Consider the following 13,665-nt stretch of genomic DNA (forward strand, 5'->3'; position numbering starts at 1 on the left):
CTATACACGATATCAGGTGACTGGTCAATTGAGAACACGTCAGAAACAATTCATTCTTAAGGTTTTAGTCATTCTCGTAAACTTGAACTTATATCTCATAAAGAATTTATAACATTTCTTTATATGGCATATTGTAATAAATGTTGCATAAAATAAATTATACAATTAGCGTAATTGTAGGAATATAATAAGGCTAATATTTATGAAACAGTTGGAATAATTACTTGAATGCTACTGCTATTATAAATCAAAATATTAAGTAGGTTACTAAAGCTCATTTTCGTCATAAAGAAAATGCCTACGATTAAAATAACAGCTTTGAGCTTTGTGTTAGTAAGTAGTTCGTGTATGGCGGCACTAACGGTAGGTTTCTGATACCAAGATCTTCATTTAAAACATATTCTTAACTCTGTTTTGTTAAAGATAGTAACAGGGATGACGATATATTTTATGCAGAGAATTTGAACTAAAAGAAACCAACGCTAAGTAATTATTTAATTACACATCTGCCAATAGTGTCACTCGAGAGTTGCTTAATTTGTTTCGCACGCATTGCCTGCGGCTGCACTACTCCCAGCATAACAGTAATTATACTGCACGGATCGACTACAGACAACTATTACTGGAACCCTTAATGTCATAACTCCTTCATTACGCTTAATGACTAGCTCTAGTCATTGCATCGCTTTGTGAGTAACACAGTTTTTAACTCCAAATATTAGTTAATTTACATTCATCTTGTTTTGTTACAATTATTGGTATTGATGGATAATTGTAATCTTTCTCTTTTAGATTAAAGTCGTGGGTTCACGATCACGATATTACTTCCTTAAGTTGCGTTTCTTCACGATTATTTGTTTAATACGAGAAATATCTGTAGTGTTGTTGGAAATTTTACTGTAAAAACTTATCGAGTTATCATATTGTCATATGTAGTCATATGTAAGCCAGCTCTTCAGCTTCCATTAATATGGCCTTATTCAAAGTGCTTTATATATCTAATTTACATTTTTAAATTCTCTGGAAAAGGAAGGAAGCCAGCCGTTGAACAATGTTTTTAATTTCATATATTAATTGAAAACCCAAATTCCATACTTAGAATGTCCTGGTTTTGTAATTAGAACACACAGATTTCATTAACAGTTTCTTATATCGTATTGACAGTGGACTAAAATAAATTTTTATAGTCTTAAAAGCTTAAGTAGATTTTTTATAAATGTCAAAGTCGGTTGAAGTTAAGTAAATGCTTAAATGTGTTTACTTATTTGCATTAAATCCGGTTAAATTTGCATAATATAAGTCACTAAGCAGTCTTATATTTAAGGAAAAAACAAACTGTGACCCAAGAGGACAAGAGACAGAAAGGAGTCGTCGCCATTATTTTCTGACATTTATATTTAAACATGATTCATTTGCGGTTTAATTAACCTTTTGACACGCAGTTCGTATTAAACTTTATTGCCTTAAGCCCTTAGCGTTAATTTAGTATGAGAAATGTACACTAAGGGAGTGTTTAATTGAATATTAAATTACTCTGGGTTGTTTCAAAAACATACGTACGACATAAGAAACAAGTTAATTTTCATGTCGCAAGCGATATTGCTACCCACTCGTTGCATCCTGAGTTTAATTGCATGCTTGTCAATACTTACTACATGTTTTGTGCAAATGTGTATATTTTTCTCTGAAATATGTTAATCTAATTATTTTTATTAGTTATTATTATCAAATGTCTTTAGTGTAAATAAGTGGAGTCATGTTTACAAACGTTTAGTGCTTACTTTTTTATCCATGTTTCGCTTGGTTGATGTAAGTAGGTATGTGCAGTAAATACTATGAGGGCAAAGGAATCATTACAATCGTATCAATTTTAAAAAATTTGAAAATATCAACGGAATGAATATCAAAAATACAAATTATTTCATAATTAATTTATCAATAAAATTAACAAATTATTTATTGTTTACAGCTATCAACGAATAACAATGGGGAATATTCGACTCGAAGTCTTCCTCGGGTGAGAATAGATGCCGGTTCAAACGCGGGAACCGCTGGGGTACGGTTACGATGTTGGGCAGCGCCACCTTCTATCACCGAGGAAGAAGTTGAAGACGAGATCGAAGAAGATGCCGTGTCTTTACGAGCTGTGCCCGTTCAAGGTAAGACTTTTTATTATTTACTTAAATAGATATGGCATTTTTATTGATAGAAGTATTCACTTCATAAAAATTCGTTGGCACTGCCATCTAGCGTCGAATAGCTGAAACTCCAAAAACTCAAATTAGACCGTTGCTAAATTTCTTAGATAGATGGCGACGCTAAAGTTTTTATTAAAAAAATAGTATTATTTAATAGTATTAAAATGTAATGATATGTACTATTTTTACGCACATACGTAATATACTCTTATTTTTATTTAGTAAAAAAATAAAACAAAAAAGGGAGCTACTTTTAATCAACAGAATACAAACCATGTCTATAGTCACTTCATTATAGTCGGTATTTGAGCGAGGAAAACTAGCAGTATTTTCATACGATGCGGAGATTCTTTATTTATAAAAAAACCTTTTATGAAGACTCTTCAGACGGAAGGATATCTGTTCAAAACTACAGTTACACATTTCTATGTACGTACTCGGGAATATGACGCGAATACGACGTTATAGTCTGGCTTGTTGAGTCGTAGTTTTACGTCTTCCTTATTTATAATTCCACGTACTAGTCACTTCTATTTCATACCTTACGCTGAGAGTTGTCAGATAGACAGGAGTTTTCATTATATTTTGCTTTAAATACATGAAAACATGTTTTGAAAATTTAATAGTCAATGAAAATATCGGTGAAATTGTTAGTAACTGCTTTGTAAACTTAGCTCAGAATTTTACTTACAAAAATATATCAGGTAATTAATATTTCTCTGGTATTACTATTTCTTTGGTAAATTGTATCTGGTTCAAACCAGAGACAATTTAAACATCCCGGTTTTAACAAAACAGTAACATTCGAAATCAACTTCGAATGTTTTTGTTACTAAGCATTTTTAGGTATTCAAACGTTAATTGCAATACGGTGTTCATAAGTAAAGTGACGTGTTTTTAAGTTGTTATAGGGTGTCATTAGCTCTGATTAGGGTGACCATAGTACTTCTGACAGAGCGATCAAATATACTTAATAATGATGTACTAAAATGAAAAAATCTATGTCTTTTTTCTTTAATTTTAATACGGAACTTTAAAATTTCATTCTTTTTTTTGCCATTTGTATAAATGGTGTAGAATCTGTTTAATTGGCCTTTTTTATGCGCTTGACAAGAGCGTAATGATTTTTGAGTGTTTATTATTGTGTATTTCATAGGAACATAACTCATGTAGTTTGAATAAGAAATAAAATCTCAATAAGTAAAAAATGAGTTTGAATCTTACTCGCCAAATTTTCTTTTACCTTCACTAAATAATTTTTTCGGTGCTTTTAAAGTATATTATTTAAAGGATAATGTTACATGTAACAATTTATTTAGTTTAAATTAAAAAATATAAAATCTGCAGCCTATAAATTTTAGAGTATTAAAAATTTAGAGCAGATAGTGTGGTTTTTTTTTAAATAAGGTTATTAGCAAGTCGTCATTTTTTTTGCTAAATGTAGAAAAATACGTATTTATTTTTGGTTTTTATTACCATTTTAACACATTTTTTCCAATACAATCATAATAAATTGTCTCCGTAGTAGTGGAGCTGTAGGGCACTGTTTGGGGAAAGCAGAACGGACATTAGTATTGTAAGGAAGCCATGGCCGGGCACCGTAACGAGGCGACTCGTCGCGCGCGCACTCATCCGGCTCCAATCGATTATTGCCTGCTTTTTACTGTACTCCCGACTCCCGGCCGCATACTTGGGACTTTATTCAACGTCCTCGGGAACAGTTTCAAACAGTGAATGCATTAGTTTGTTGCATAATTGACTTTCCACTGTTAAATAAAAAACAGATTTATTTTATCTTTCATTTTTTCAAAGGAATTGGTGATAAAGGAATTAAGTAACATGATATATGAAACACTTACTGATATATGAAATTTTACATGAGTTTATTTTTGTGTTAATCTGAAAGTTTTCAGGCAGTTCTCTGAACAAACTTTTGTAAATCTTTTGTAAATTAAGTCTCAAACTACATAAAACAACCCATTGATAAACCATTGCAAAACGGTATATAATGTACAATTTTAAATACATAGTATACTACAATTGACGCTATCCCTTCGTCTGGCGCAATGGAGCTAAAACGAGCACAATTACGGGTGTGCCGTTTTTAATTGATATGGCTCCCGTCCTGCGCCGGCCGGCAGAGATACCGCCAGTTCACCTACTGACTACACGATGAGTAATCGGCCAAACCGATACAAACTATTATTGTTGTATGTTAATTAGAAAACCGCAATGTTCATTGTCTCCCTTTTATTTCGCAAACCTCTAGCTTGTGACTTGTGAGTTCGTCGGGGGAAAATAAATATATACGCACATTTCAACAAATATTGTCATAGACATGGGTGACCTATTTGGCAATTAACGATTATTTGTTTATTAGTAATTAAGCTTATGATATGGTCATCGGACAGACCACAATTCAAAATGTCTTCGAAAAATACTAAAAGTAATTTTATACTAATTACAACTAACGATTAATTACTAAAGTAAAAGATTGAGTCATGTGTGTGATTAATTGATGTAGCACACAAAATTGCAGCGACAGGAAGCAGTTGTTTCACTCGATTCTAGTCTAAAAATACTACTCGAAAAATCAATGAAAAGGAAGTTGGTAACGGAGGAAACGACATTTTTACTTTATTCGGGACGAATTATATACGACCAGTGTTTATATTCTGGGTGCCTTGATGCTTTGCTTTTAAATTTATTTTAGTATGTTTACATACATCACAAAATAATCGTTTGTTAATAATGATATTAAAATACACTGATGGTAATGGAAATAGTTCTTTCGTTTACAATTTCAGCAATAATTCCATATTGTAATAGCAAATTGAAAAGATTGGGAGATATCTAATTTAAGCTTTCTTATTGAATAAAGTCATGTTAGGTTTTTTTTTTATTTAAAAACTATGTTCGGTACTTACGAATAGATGGGGTCGAGTGACGTATTTAAAATAGATCACGTACCGTTCTGGCGACGAAAAGTTATTCTAAAATAGCACTAACAAGGATTTCTCTACAAAATTTAATGATAAACGCTATTATGTGTACAGTATAAAATCATATAGTTTAAGTATAGCTTACAAATAAAATCTACAATAAATAATAATAAACCTCAAGTCGTTAGGAAAGCAAATTACAATAAGCCAAAAGCGTCGCGGAATCTTTCAAAGAAATAAAACGTTGCATTCAAATTTGTTTTCAATACAGAGGGCGTTGCCTTTGATTTGTCATTTAACACGAAACCTGAGTCACAGGTGGGACTAATAGGGAAGTAAGATGCTTGACTTACCGCCGGCCCTGTTAGGCGCTCCATGCTCGGCCTGAATGTTAATTCGCTCAAACTGTGTAGTATACATGTGTACGTCCGCTAAAAATAAGTACGGTTTGATGTTCCCAATTGATTTAATCATAAAGAAAATAAATACAAAATAAAGTATACGACAGTGTGTTAAACAAAGTAATCGTGGGTAAAGAATGCGTAGGATTACTGCTGCGCTCAGAGTCAAGCCCAATATTGGAGATTTACGTTAAATACAGTTACGTTAAAGCAGTTAGACTTTTAGTTTATTTAGAATTAGCTGGAATAAATAAAACTAACGTCCGTAAACAAGTAGGATATACTAATTTAATCCATGTCCGTTCGCCTGTGGGGTCCCCTTTGTTTTGTAATAAGTAATCATTTTCCTCGTATTTATTTCTAAGTAAACAAGTACTGGAAACATGGGAAAGCTCATGTCTTCCCAGAATACGGACGTATGTTAAAAGTATGTTTCATTCTTTTTCTGCTTTCTAAAAGAATAAGGAGTCAGAATTCGTAGTATCAAAGCTTAGAGATAAGGGTAGAGAGTGTCCATCGATTGTAGTGAAAGATCGGCTAACAACTGTGAGTTTGCACTGCGGAAACCCCTGTATAAGAACATGTTGTTATCACCGGTTTTCCAAAGAGAATATAAGGAATGTTAATTTGTTTATAGGTAGATTAAATTCATGGTTAAATGTTACTACACAAACGTATAAGAAACATGTGGTTCCAATTTGTATATTCATTTATACAGTCATTGCTATCAAGTTTCCAATTAAGACATGATCAAGTCAACATTTAAGACTTTAGTGGTCGTTATTGAACTTTCTTGAAAGTTGCAGACGGCGTCCGGAAACTATGAATATTTTATCTACGGCCTTAACACTGAGGACGTCTCGTAAATATGAGTTGGTATAGGCTACGGATATTGTTAGAGTTAAAATCTACATTGCTTTACGATTTATACATATTTACAGTGTTAAAAATTTAAAACTTAGCTTAGGAGGATATAATTATATCTGCCTAATTTTTAAGCCCATACTCAGTTGTCTCTGTATGTATGAAAGAACTGTCGCCCGCGACTCCGCTCTCGCGAAATTAAAGAACCTCTTAATAAGTCGCCTACGTCTTTTTTAATCGTATGTTCTACGTCTATGCCAAATTTAATCGAGATATGTTGAGCCGTTCCGGAGATACCTCAAACAAACATCCATACAAATAGATAGATATCTAAACATTTGCATTTATAATATAAGTAAGATAAACCTATGATTTAATTGCTTCAGTTTTACGTGGAAATACAAATTATAGTTCTGTATGGTGTACAACAAGATAGACCTGTAAAAAGCTTTTCATTAATGAGAAAAAAAAGTATCGTTAACTCTGTTTTAATTAAATTTTACCGGCGCTGAAAAAACATTTTTCAAAAGATGATTTTTACTTTAAATTGCCTGTCCTCGTAACAACGTTACTAAATGACTATTACGGTATTTTACAAATGTAGCTTTTTGCGTTCTAATTAATTATTGAATGGATTTTCTCTTATCTTCGCTCGCCATACAACTCACACATTCCTCATTCAAGGTAACTACGACTCGACATTTCAAACGTAATTTCATTCATAAATGCTCGTTGTTTATATGTCTACTAGCTGTCGCCCGCCACTCCGTATGCGCCAAATTTAAAAAAATAACTTAATTAGTGGTCTATGTGTTTATCACGACAATGTTCTATGTCTATGCTAAATTTCAGAGAGATCCATGCAGCCGTTCTGAAGATACCTTCTAACAAACATCTGTCCATCCACACATCCCAACATTCGCGTTTATAATATTACGAGTAGTAAGATTAATATTCTCTTATAAAAATTCGCCTATTTGCTAGCTACAACTGACTTAAAATAATTGTACCGATTACTTTTTAACTACAATATAAAAATCATAAGCAGTACGGAGTACGGATTTGTTTAATGCAAAAACCTTGACATTCAAATTGCAAATCTATGCAAAGTATCTTATTTAATAGAAAACATTAATTGTAAAAAAACGTCTACATAATCTGCAATCGATGAATCCAAACTATCCTCATTACATTTCTCTTGTAAATGATTCACGCGTTTGAACTTGAAAGGGTTGTACGTCGTGTAGAGTGTAGACAATTGAGCTTTTAGTAGTGTTGAGTCAGAGTTTTCAATATTCGATAGGAGTGCATTTGTAGGTTCGTTCATATCAGGCGATGCGGTGCAGCGCGACGTTGCTCTCTACTATTCTATTGTTTGTGTACAATAATAGGGTTGCCACTTGTGTTGTTTTTTATGACGCTTATTTTCATAATAAATAAATTATAAACCTTTCAAAATACTTATATGTTCAAAGATTTTAAAAGTCACCATTGGCTAAGTTTATATGGGAATACATACAACAAAGGATTAGGAAGGTAGCTTAACTGTTTATTAGAAATAGAGATCAAGATATTTGGAGTATCGTGTAATTATTAAAGCTGCATTATAGCCTAAAAGCTCATATAAAGCGATTGCTGTGCAAATACTAGATTTGGCCGAATGATTATGCCTATATATCTATGTGCTGTATACAGCGTGATGGCGTACTCTTAATTCTGTAAAGCGGAAAATTACGCGTAATTATCATAAAGAACACATTTGACGACCCTACATTTCTCCGTCTGCGGCGCGGGCAGACGCGAGGCACGCGGCGCGCGAGCCACAGTGCGCTACACCGCTTCCGACTGGTTGCACACTCCGTCTTTGATCTGCGTTCGATTTTCAAATATTAAAAAAAAACTTTTTTATTTATATAATTCGGTTCAAGGCACACACTACTTTTGTGCAAAAAGTACAAGTGGAGTGTTTTAGAACTTTTGGTTAAAAATGTGCATTTGAATTGTGTTTGTGTTGTGATTGTGATAAGAAATCAGCTGTTAAGTGCGCGGTCAAAATACATCGTAAGGTTTTGTTTAAGTGTTGCTAATGCGATGTTATTGGATTAGTTACCGATACTAAGAAAAGGTCACAGCGAAAAGCAGTTTAAGAATTCTACGCATTGAAACATTACAAACATTTACATCCTATTTAAAACACAATTTATTTCAAAAACTTAATTGTACACAACTTGATAAAAACAAGCTGTTGAAATTGAAATTAAGAGTATTTTTGTTTTTGAAATTTGTAACAGCCCAATACTTTATTGGGCATTGCGAAATCAACGTAAATACACTATTGTACAATTTATGCTGATAACACATAATGCGAAAATAATTTTATGTCGTAATTAATGTTGCATTAAGAACAATATTTTAGACCTTATTAAACTCATTATTATGATAAACACAACATATATAAAACAATTTTTAACGTTCGTTAATACTTCGGAGTGTATAAGTTTAAAAAGTTTCGCAGCAATAAGAATAATCTCTTAAGGAAGAAATTGGTGTAGGTTGGTAGTCATCAAATTAAAATAAGCGAGTTTAGTAATAAATACATATACGAAATACACGATTGTAAATAAATGTTACAAACTAATATTAATAAAAGAACGTTTGATAAGCATACAACAAAACTCATACCGTGTAAGCGCAGCGCCAAGGAGCCACATTCACACTAAGTCTTAATTGCTATAACTGAATTGTCTTTATTCAATTAGAGGTAATGGTCATTACTGCTGACTTATCCATTGTTCTTACTCTCTTCTAAATTAACTTTGTATATATTCAGATTTAAGTTTCTAATTAACAATGCAAAGTAGAGAATATTTTAAGATGAAAGTCACTGTCATTTCACAGATTTAGTTTTCGTTTTTTTTTAAGATTCACTATCAGTGTTTGCATAATATCCATATTATTAGTTTTATTTCATCTTAATCTTACGATTTAAATGCCATTATTTTTCTTGTTTGTTAATTTGAATATCAATATACAAATATCAAATTACATATTGTACTGTTTGATTTGAAAAGTCTGAAATTGCGAAGTTAATAAAATGTGTAAGAATGAAATAACTTACGTGATATTGAACCCGTTAATCTGAACAGAACTCTATAAATGATTTCATAGTATAGTTATGCAACATGCTGTATATTCGTGGTCATTGATCGTTGCATAAATATGTCGTGATGCGATCGCTTTTCGTGCCAAATTCCATAAAACTAACGTACGTACCTCTGATTACCGCTACACTTCCTGATCTTTATAGTGTATCGATTCCGGTATTTTAAAGGTGTTCATGAATCTAACAGTGATATGGTCTCTACTAAACCATTCGTGGATAATCACCATGCGGTCACGCGAGGGATAACCGTTCTCAATAATGTATAGCAAACTTACTAATATTATAAATCCGAATGTTTATATGGATCTCGCTGAAGTTTGGCATAGATGTAGAATATTCCTGAAGAGCACGGACTACTAATTATTTTTTTTAATTCCGCGCAGACGACAGTTAGTTTTTAATATAATTGTTCACATTGAATTATTACTAAACTAAAATTAGCGTTATATAACATATATAACAAAGCATTCTAGGTTAGTTTAATCTCCGGTGGAGAGTACTGGGAATAAATTCGGGTGTTCTGCTAATTAGTGGAGCGTTTATTTTCTGTTTGTTAGTCCTATTATTATACACGTTTCAGAGTTACATACATTCCTAGCATGAGTTATTTAAGGTAACTCAAATTTGGATAATTTTCACTAAGGTCACATTTTTTACATTTAGCAACCCAATTGTTGGGTGGTTCGCCTTCATATATGTTGACCCTCAATCCCCAATGGCTGATCTTTTGAGAGCATTTTAAACTTCAAGACCATGATGACCATCTGTTCATGTCAAACTTGACAAATTGGTTTCGGTCCTTTCTTTTAGAATACTTAATTTTAATTTCATCTCTATATTGTGGTAAGACGACTATGGTTAATTAAATAAAACCAGCGCAGTTAGTAAGCATAGCATTGACTATACAAATAAAAAAACAAACCGAAATTCTCTATAGTAATTGCTTTAAAAATGACAATTTTTCTTATCGGACTTGCATCATATCGTATCCTTTCATTTTTACGTCGTTTTATTATCGATTTGGTAATTAATGACCATAATATTTATTAATAATGATTAAAAAACTGTCAGCTGTAACCCGTCAAACGAGCAAGTGAGAGAAACTACGTATTGGCGAAAGTTGTCGATCTGAGACGTATCAGTGCATTATGGAAATTGTGCCAGTTTTCCAAACGATTACGTAAATTAAAAAGAAATACATTAATGTTTAGTGTCGTGTGACGAGTGGATTGCTCCGCCCGATGCAAGTCAGTGGCCGATGCAAGCGTTTTTGTTTGTACAATGTATTGGTGCTACTCATGTCTTGTTTGTGCAGAATTGTAGAGTGATCCTATTCTCCTACATATTTAATCTCTATAGATTTCTAAAAAATTGTCACTAAGTTTGATTGTAAGCTGTAAACACGGGCGCTTTTCAAAATACCCAAATTTTTAAAGAACTGTTTTTGTGCAATTCCAGAATACTTCTTAATAATTAATCGGGGGGAGTTGATGAACGTAGGGTGGTAATGCCAATAAATCGGGAGAGCACTAGGGGCTCGAGAACAAAGGGGGCGAATATCCCTGACGCAGGTCGCGTCAAATTCATTAGGCAAACGATATGATCCGCTATGCATGGCGCTTGGGGGTGACGTGCGCTCACCCCTTTTGCGACGTAAGGGGATGCAGTACTGAACATGCGTAGTACATTGCGTCGCTTTATAACCTAAACTGTCTGTCTGAACATCAAAAACTGAAAGTGCTTTAAAAAAATTGCAGTATATTATAATTTGATATTAAACTTTTTATCTAACTACTAGATTTGTTACTTGCTTTATTTGATTGAAAGCTAAACTTTTATTAAGAATTTATCAGTATGTAATGATTTTATAGATAGTATTTAATAATTAATTCAATTTATCTAAGACTTGATATAATTTTTTAAATCTATTAGATGTCATCAGATATATAAATTCAGTAATAATTTAATTAAAGTACTTGTGATAATTATGTCCGTGGGATAATTAATGATAAAGATTCGCGTCGCTCAGTGAATTGTATTAATGAAGCTGAGCGAATGAGATAACGATGCCAAGGTTGATACGAACGTTAAAACGTCTGTCCTGTGCTGAGCCGCCGATACAAGCTTCCTTAAGCGGCGCCGAGATGCATCTGTGAACCTTCAAATTTTGTCGCGACACAAATAAGTCACACTATTTATAAATCATCGTCAGACTCAAGTTGAGTTTTAAAAGTTATTTTGAATTTTAACCTTAAAACTTTGATTACAAAAACCCTCTATTATTTACATAAGTGTATAAAGCATATTTATTTATATTGTCTTTTAAAAAATTTGAACATGCTGTATCTAATGTTACATATGTTAAAATAAGGATTATTGTTAAGCCAACAATGCGCTTCTTATCGGCTTTATAAATATAGCATAGTTTAATTGGAACACACATATTGCTCTCTACACCAATGTTCATTTGTTTATATTAATTTCTATATCTAATATTGTAATATGAATATAAAGTGTTTGGTGAAAGTCGCCAAATTAGTCAACGGTAAAGTCAACTTTTTTCACATAGAAATGAATAACTTTACTTTATAATCGTCAAAAAATACACATTTTCTTTACGGTGTTCTTTCTAATTTAAAGGAATTAATACACAAGTTTTTTTTTAATATCATAAGGTGGCAAACGAGTAAGCGGCCATCAGAAATCGCAGGGATAGTAAAGCGACCGTTGCCCATAGACATCCGCAATTGTAGAAGTTGTTTTAGAAAAATCTAGTAGTAGTACGAGTAGCTATAGTACGTGTATACATATACTGGTACGAGTACAAGATGTATATCCCATAATCACGGTTACACAAGCGGACAGCACGTGTTTAGCAAACTGATGTATCGAAGCGCGGACACAAGGATATTATTATTTGATGAACGCAACGGTTCGAGACGAGTAACGATGTGTTCGTGAGATACTTACGCCCACTAGATAATCTATTGGAATCATATAACGCCATATTCAGTGATTATTAAATGTCAATGCGGTAATCATCGTTGATTAATATTATTGCTCATTTTGTACCACTCAATAAACGTTTTGTCAAAATTATTAGTTACTTAATTAAGTGAAGTCTATGTGTGTGCTTTAAACAATGAAACCAGTTCATAAAAAATGTTTTTATACACAGATATTGTTGATATAGAAAACTTTAATAAACCTATTTAAAACATTTAATTCATTCCATTTCAATAAGTAATAATCACGTTACTTTGCTTACATCAAAGTTTAGAATTGACTATTCCAAGTTAAGCAAATAAATCATAAATAAATAAAATAATTCCCTTTCCTTTCCCACTTCGTTCAAAAACATTGTTGATCGAAGCTTTCTGTTTTTCTCTTCAAAAATAAGACACTGATGTAATTGAAGGTGAACATTGATGTAAAATGGCTCCACACGTCCGGTGTCCGGTTTCGCGCGCAATGCACGCTCGCGCCTCGCCGCCATATTTATAGTTTATAGCACGCAGCGCCATAAAGCGTGCGCTAATAATGTAAACAATGGCAGTTGGCATCGGGCCACCTGTCTTGTAAGTCACCAGGCACCATAGCACCGCCATGACCAATGAAACAACTATAGAAGTGTACAATACATCAATGGGTCCTTCAAGAAGTGAGCGTCCGGCAACGCATCTGCAGTTCCTCTGGTGGTTCTAATGTCCATGGATGTCTATGATCACCTCGGTGATCCCGCTCGTTTGCCCCCTTCTCTTATAAAAGAAAATTATTAAATTTGAACACAAAAACATTTTAAATTATATTAATATGGACATCAAATATGTAATTCCTTTTCCCGTCCTTGTGTGTGTAGTAAAGTGAGATAAACCATTAATAACAAAGTGTTAAAACTTTCAAATAAGTTGTCAAAAAAGATATACCAAGGTTTTTATTCGGCGTCCAATTACTGAGTATCATTATTACGTAAATTAATACTGCAGTAGCTACAAGTTTCAGGTGACGAATATAAAAAATATTGACACTTTGTTTTTGTTGGGTTATAATATGATATCAGTTATAATACCTATCTCTGAACACTGAGATATATACTA

At 32.8% G+C, this 13,665-nt stretch overlaps 1 protein-coding gene across 6 annotated transcripts in view; it reads left to right on the forward strand.

The window, feature by feature from the left end:
• The window catches only part of raskol (Ras GTPase-activating protein raskol), a 116,767-nt gene that overhangs the window by 46,923 nt on the left and 56,179 nt on the right, over positions 1 to 13,665 (forward strand). For 4 of the 6 annotated variants that reach the window (XM_013311331.1, XM_013311325.1, XM_013311324.1 and 1 more), the window contains one exon: positions 1,970 to 2,159. In XM_013311331.1, the coding sequence (XP_013166785.1) occupies positions 1,970 to 2,159 (190 nt within the window). Of the gene's footprint in view, positions 1 to 1,969; positions 2,160 to 8,245; positions 8,467 to 13,665 lie in introns of those variants that run through there. The other 2 variants (XM_013311337.1, XM_013311338.1) reach the window with 1 other exon arrangement.

This window comes from Papilio xuthus, unplaced genomic scaffold (genome assembly GCF_000836235.2).
Source record: "Papilio xuthus unplaced genomic scaffold, Pxut_1.1 DF827680.1, whole genome shotgun sequence".
In the NCBI taxonomy this organism is placed as follows: Eukaryota; Metazoa; Arthropoda; class Insecta; order Lepidoptera; family Papilionidae; genus Papilio; species Papilio xuthus.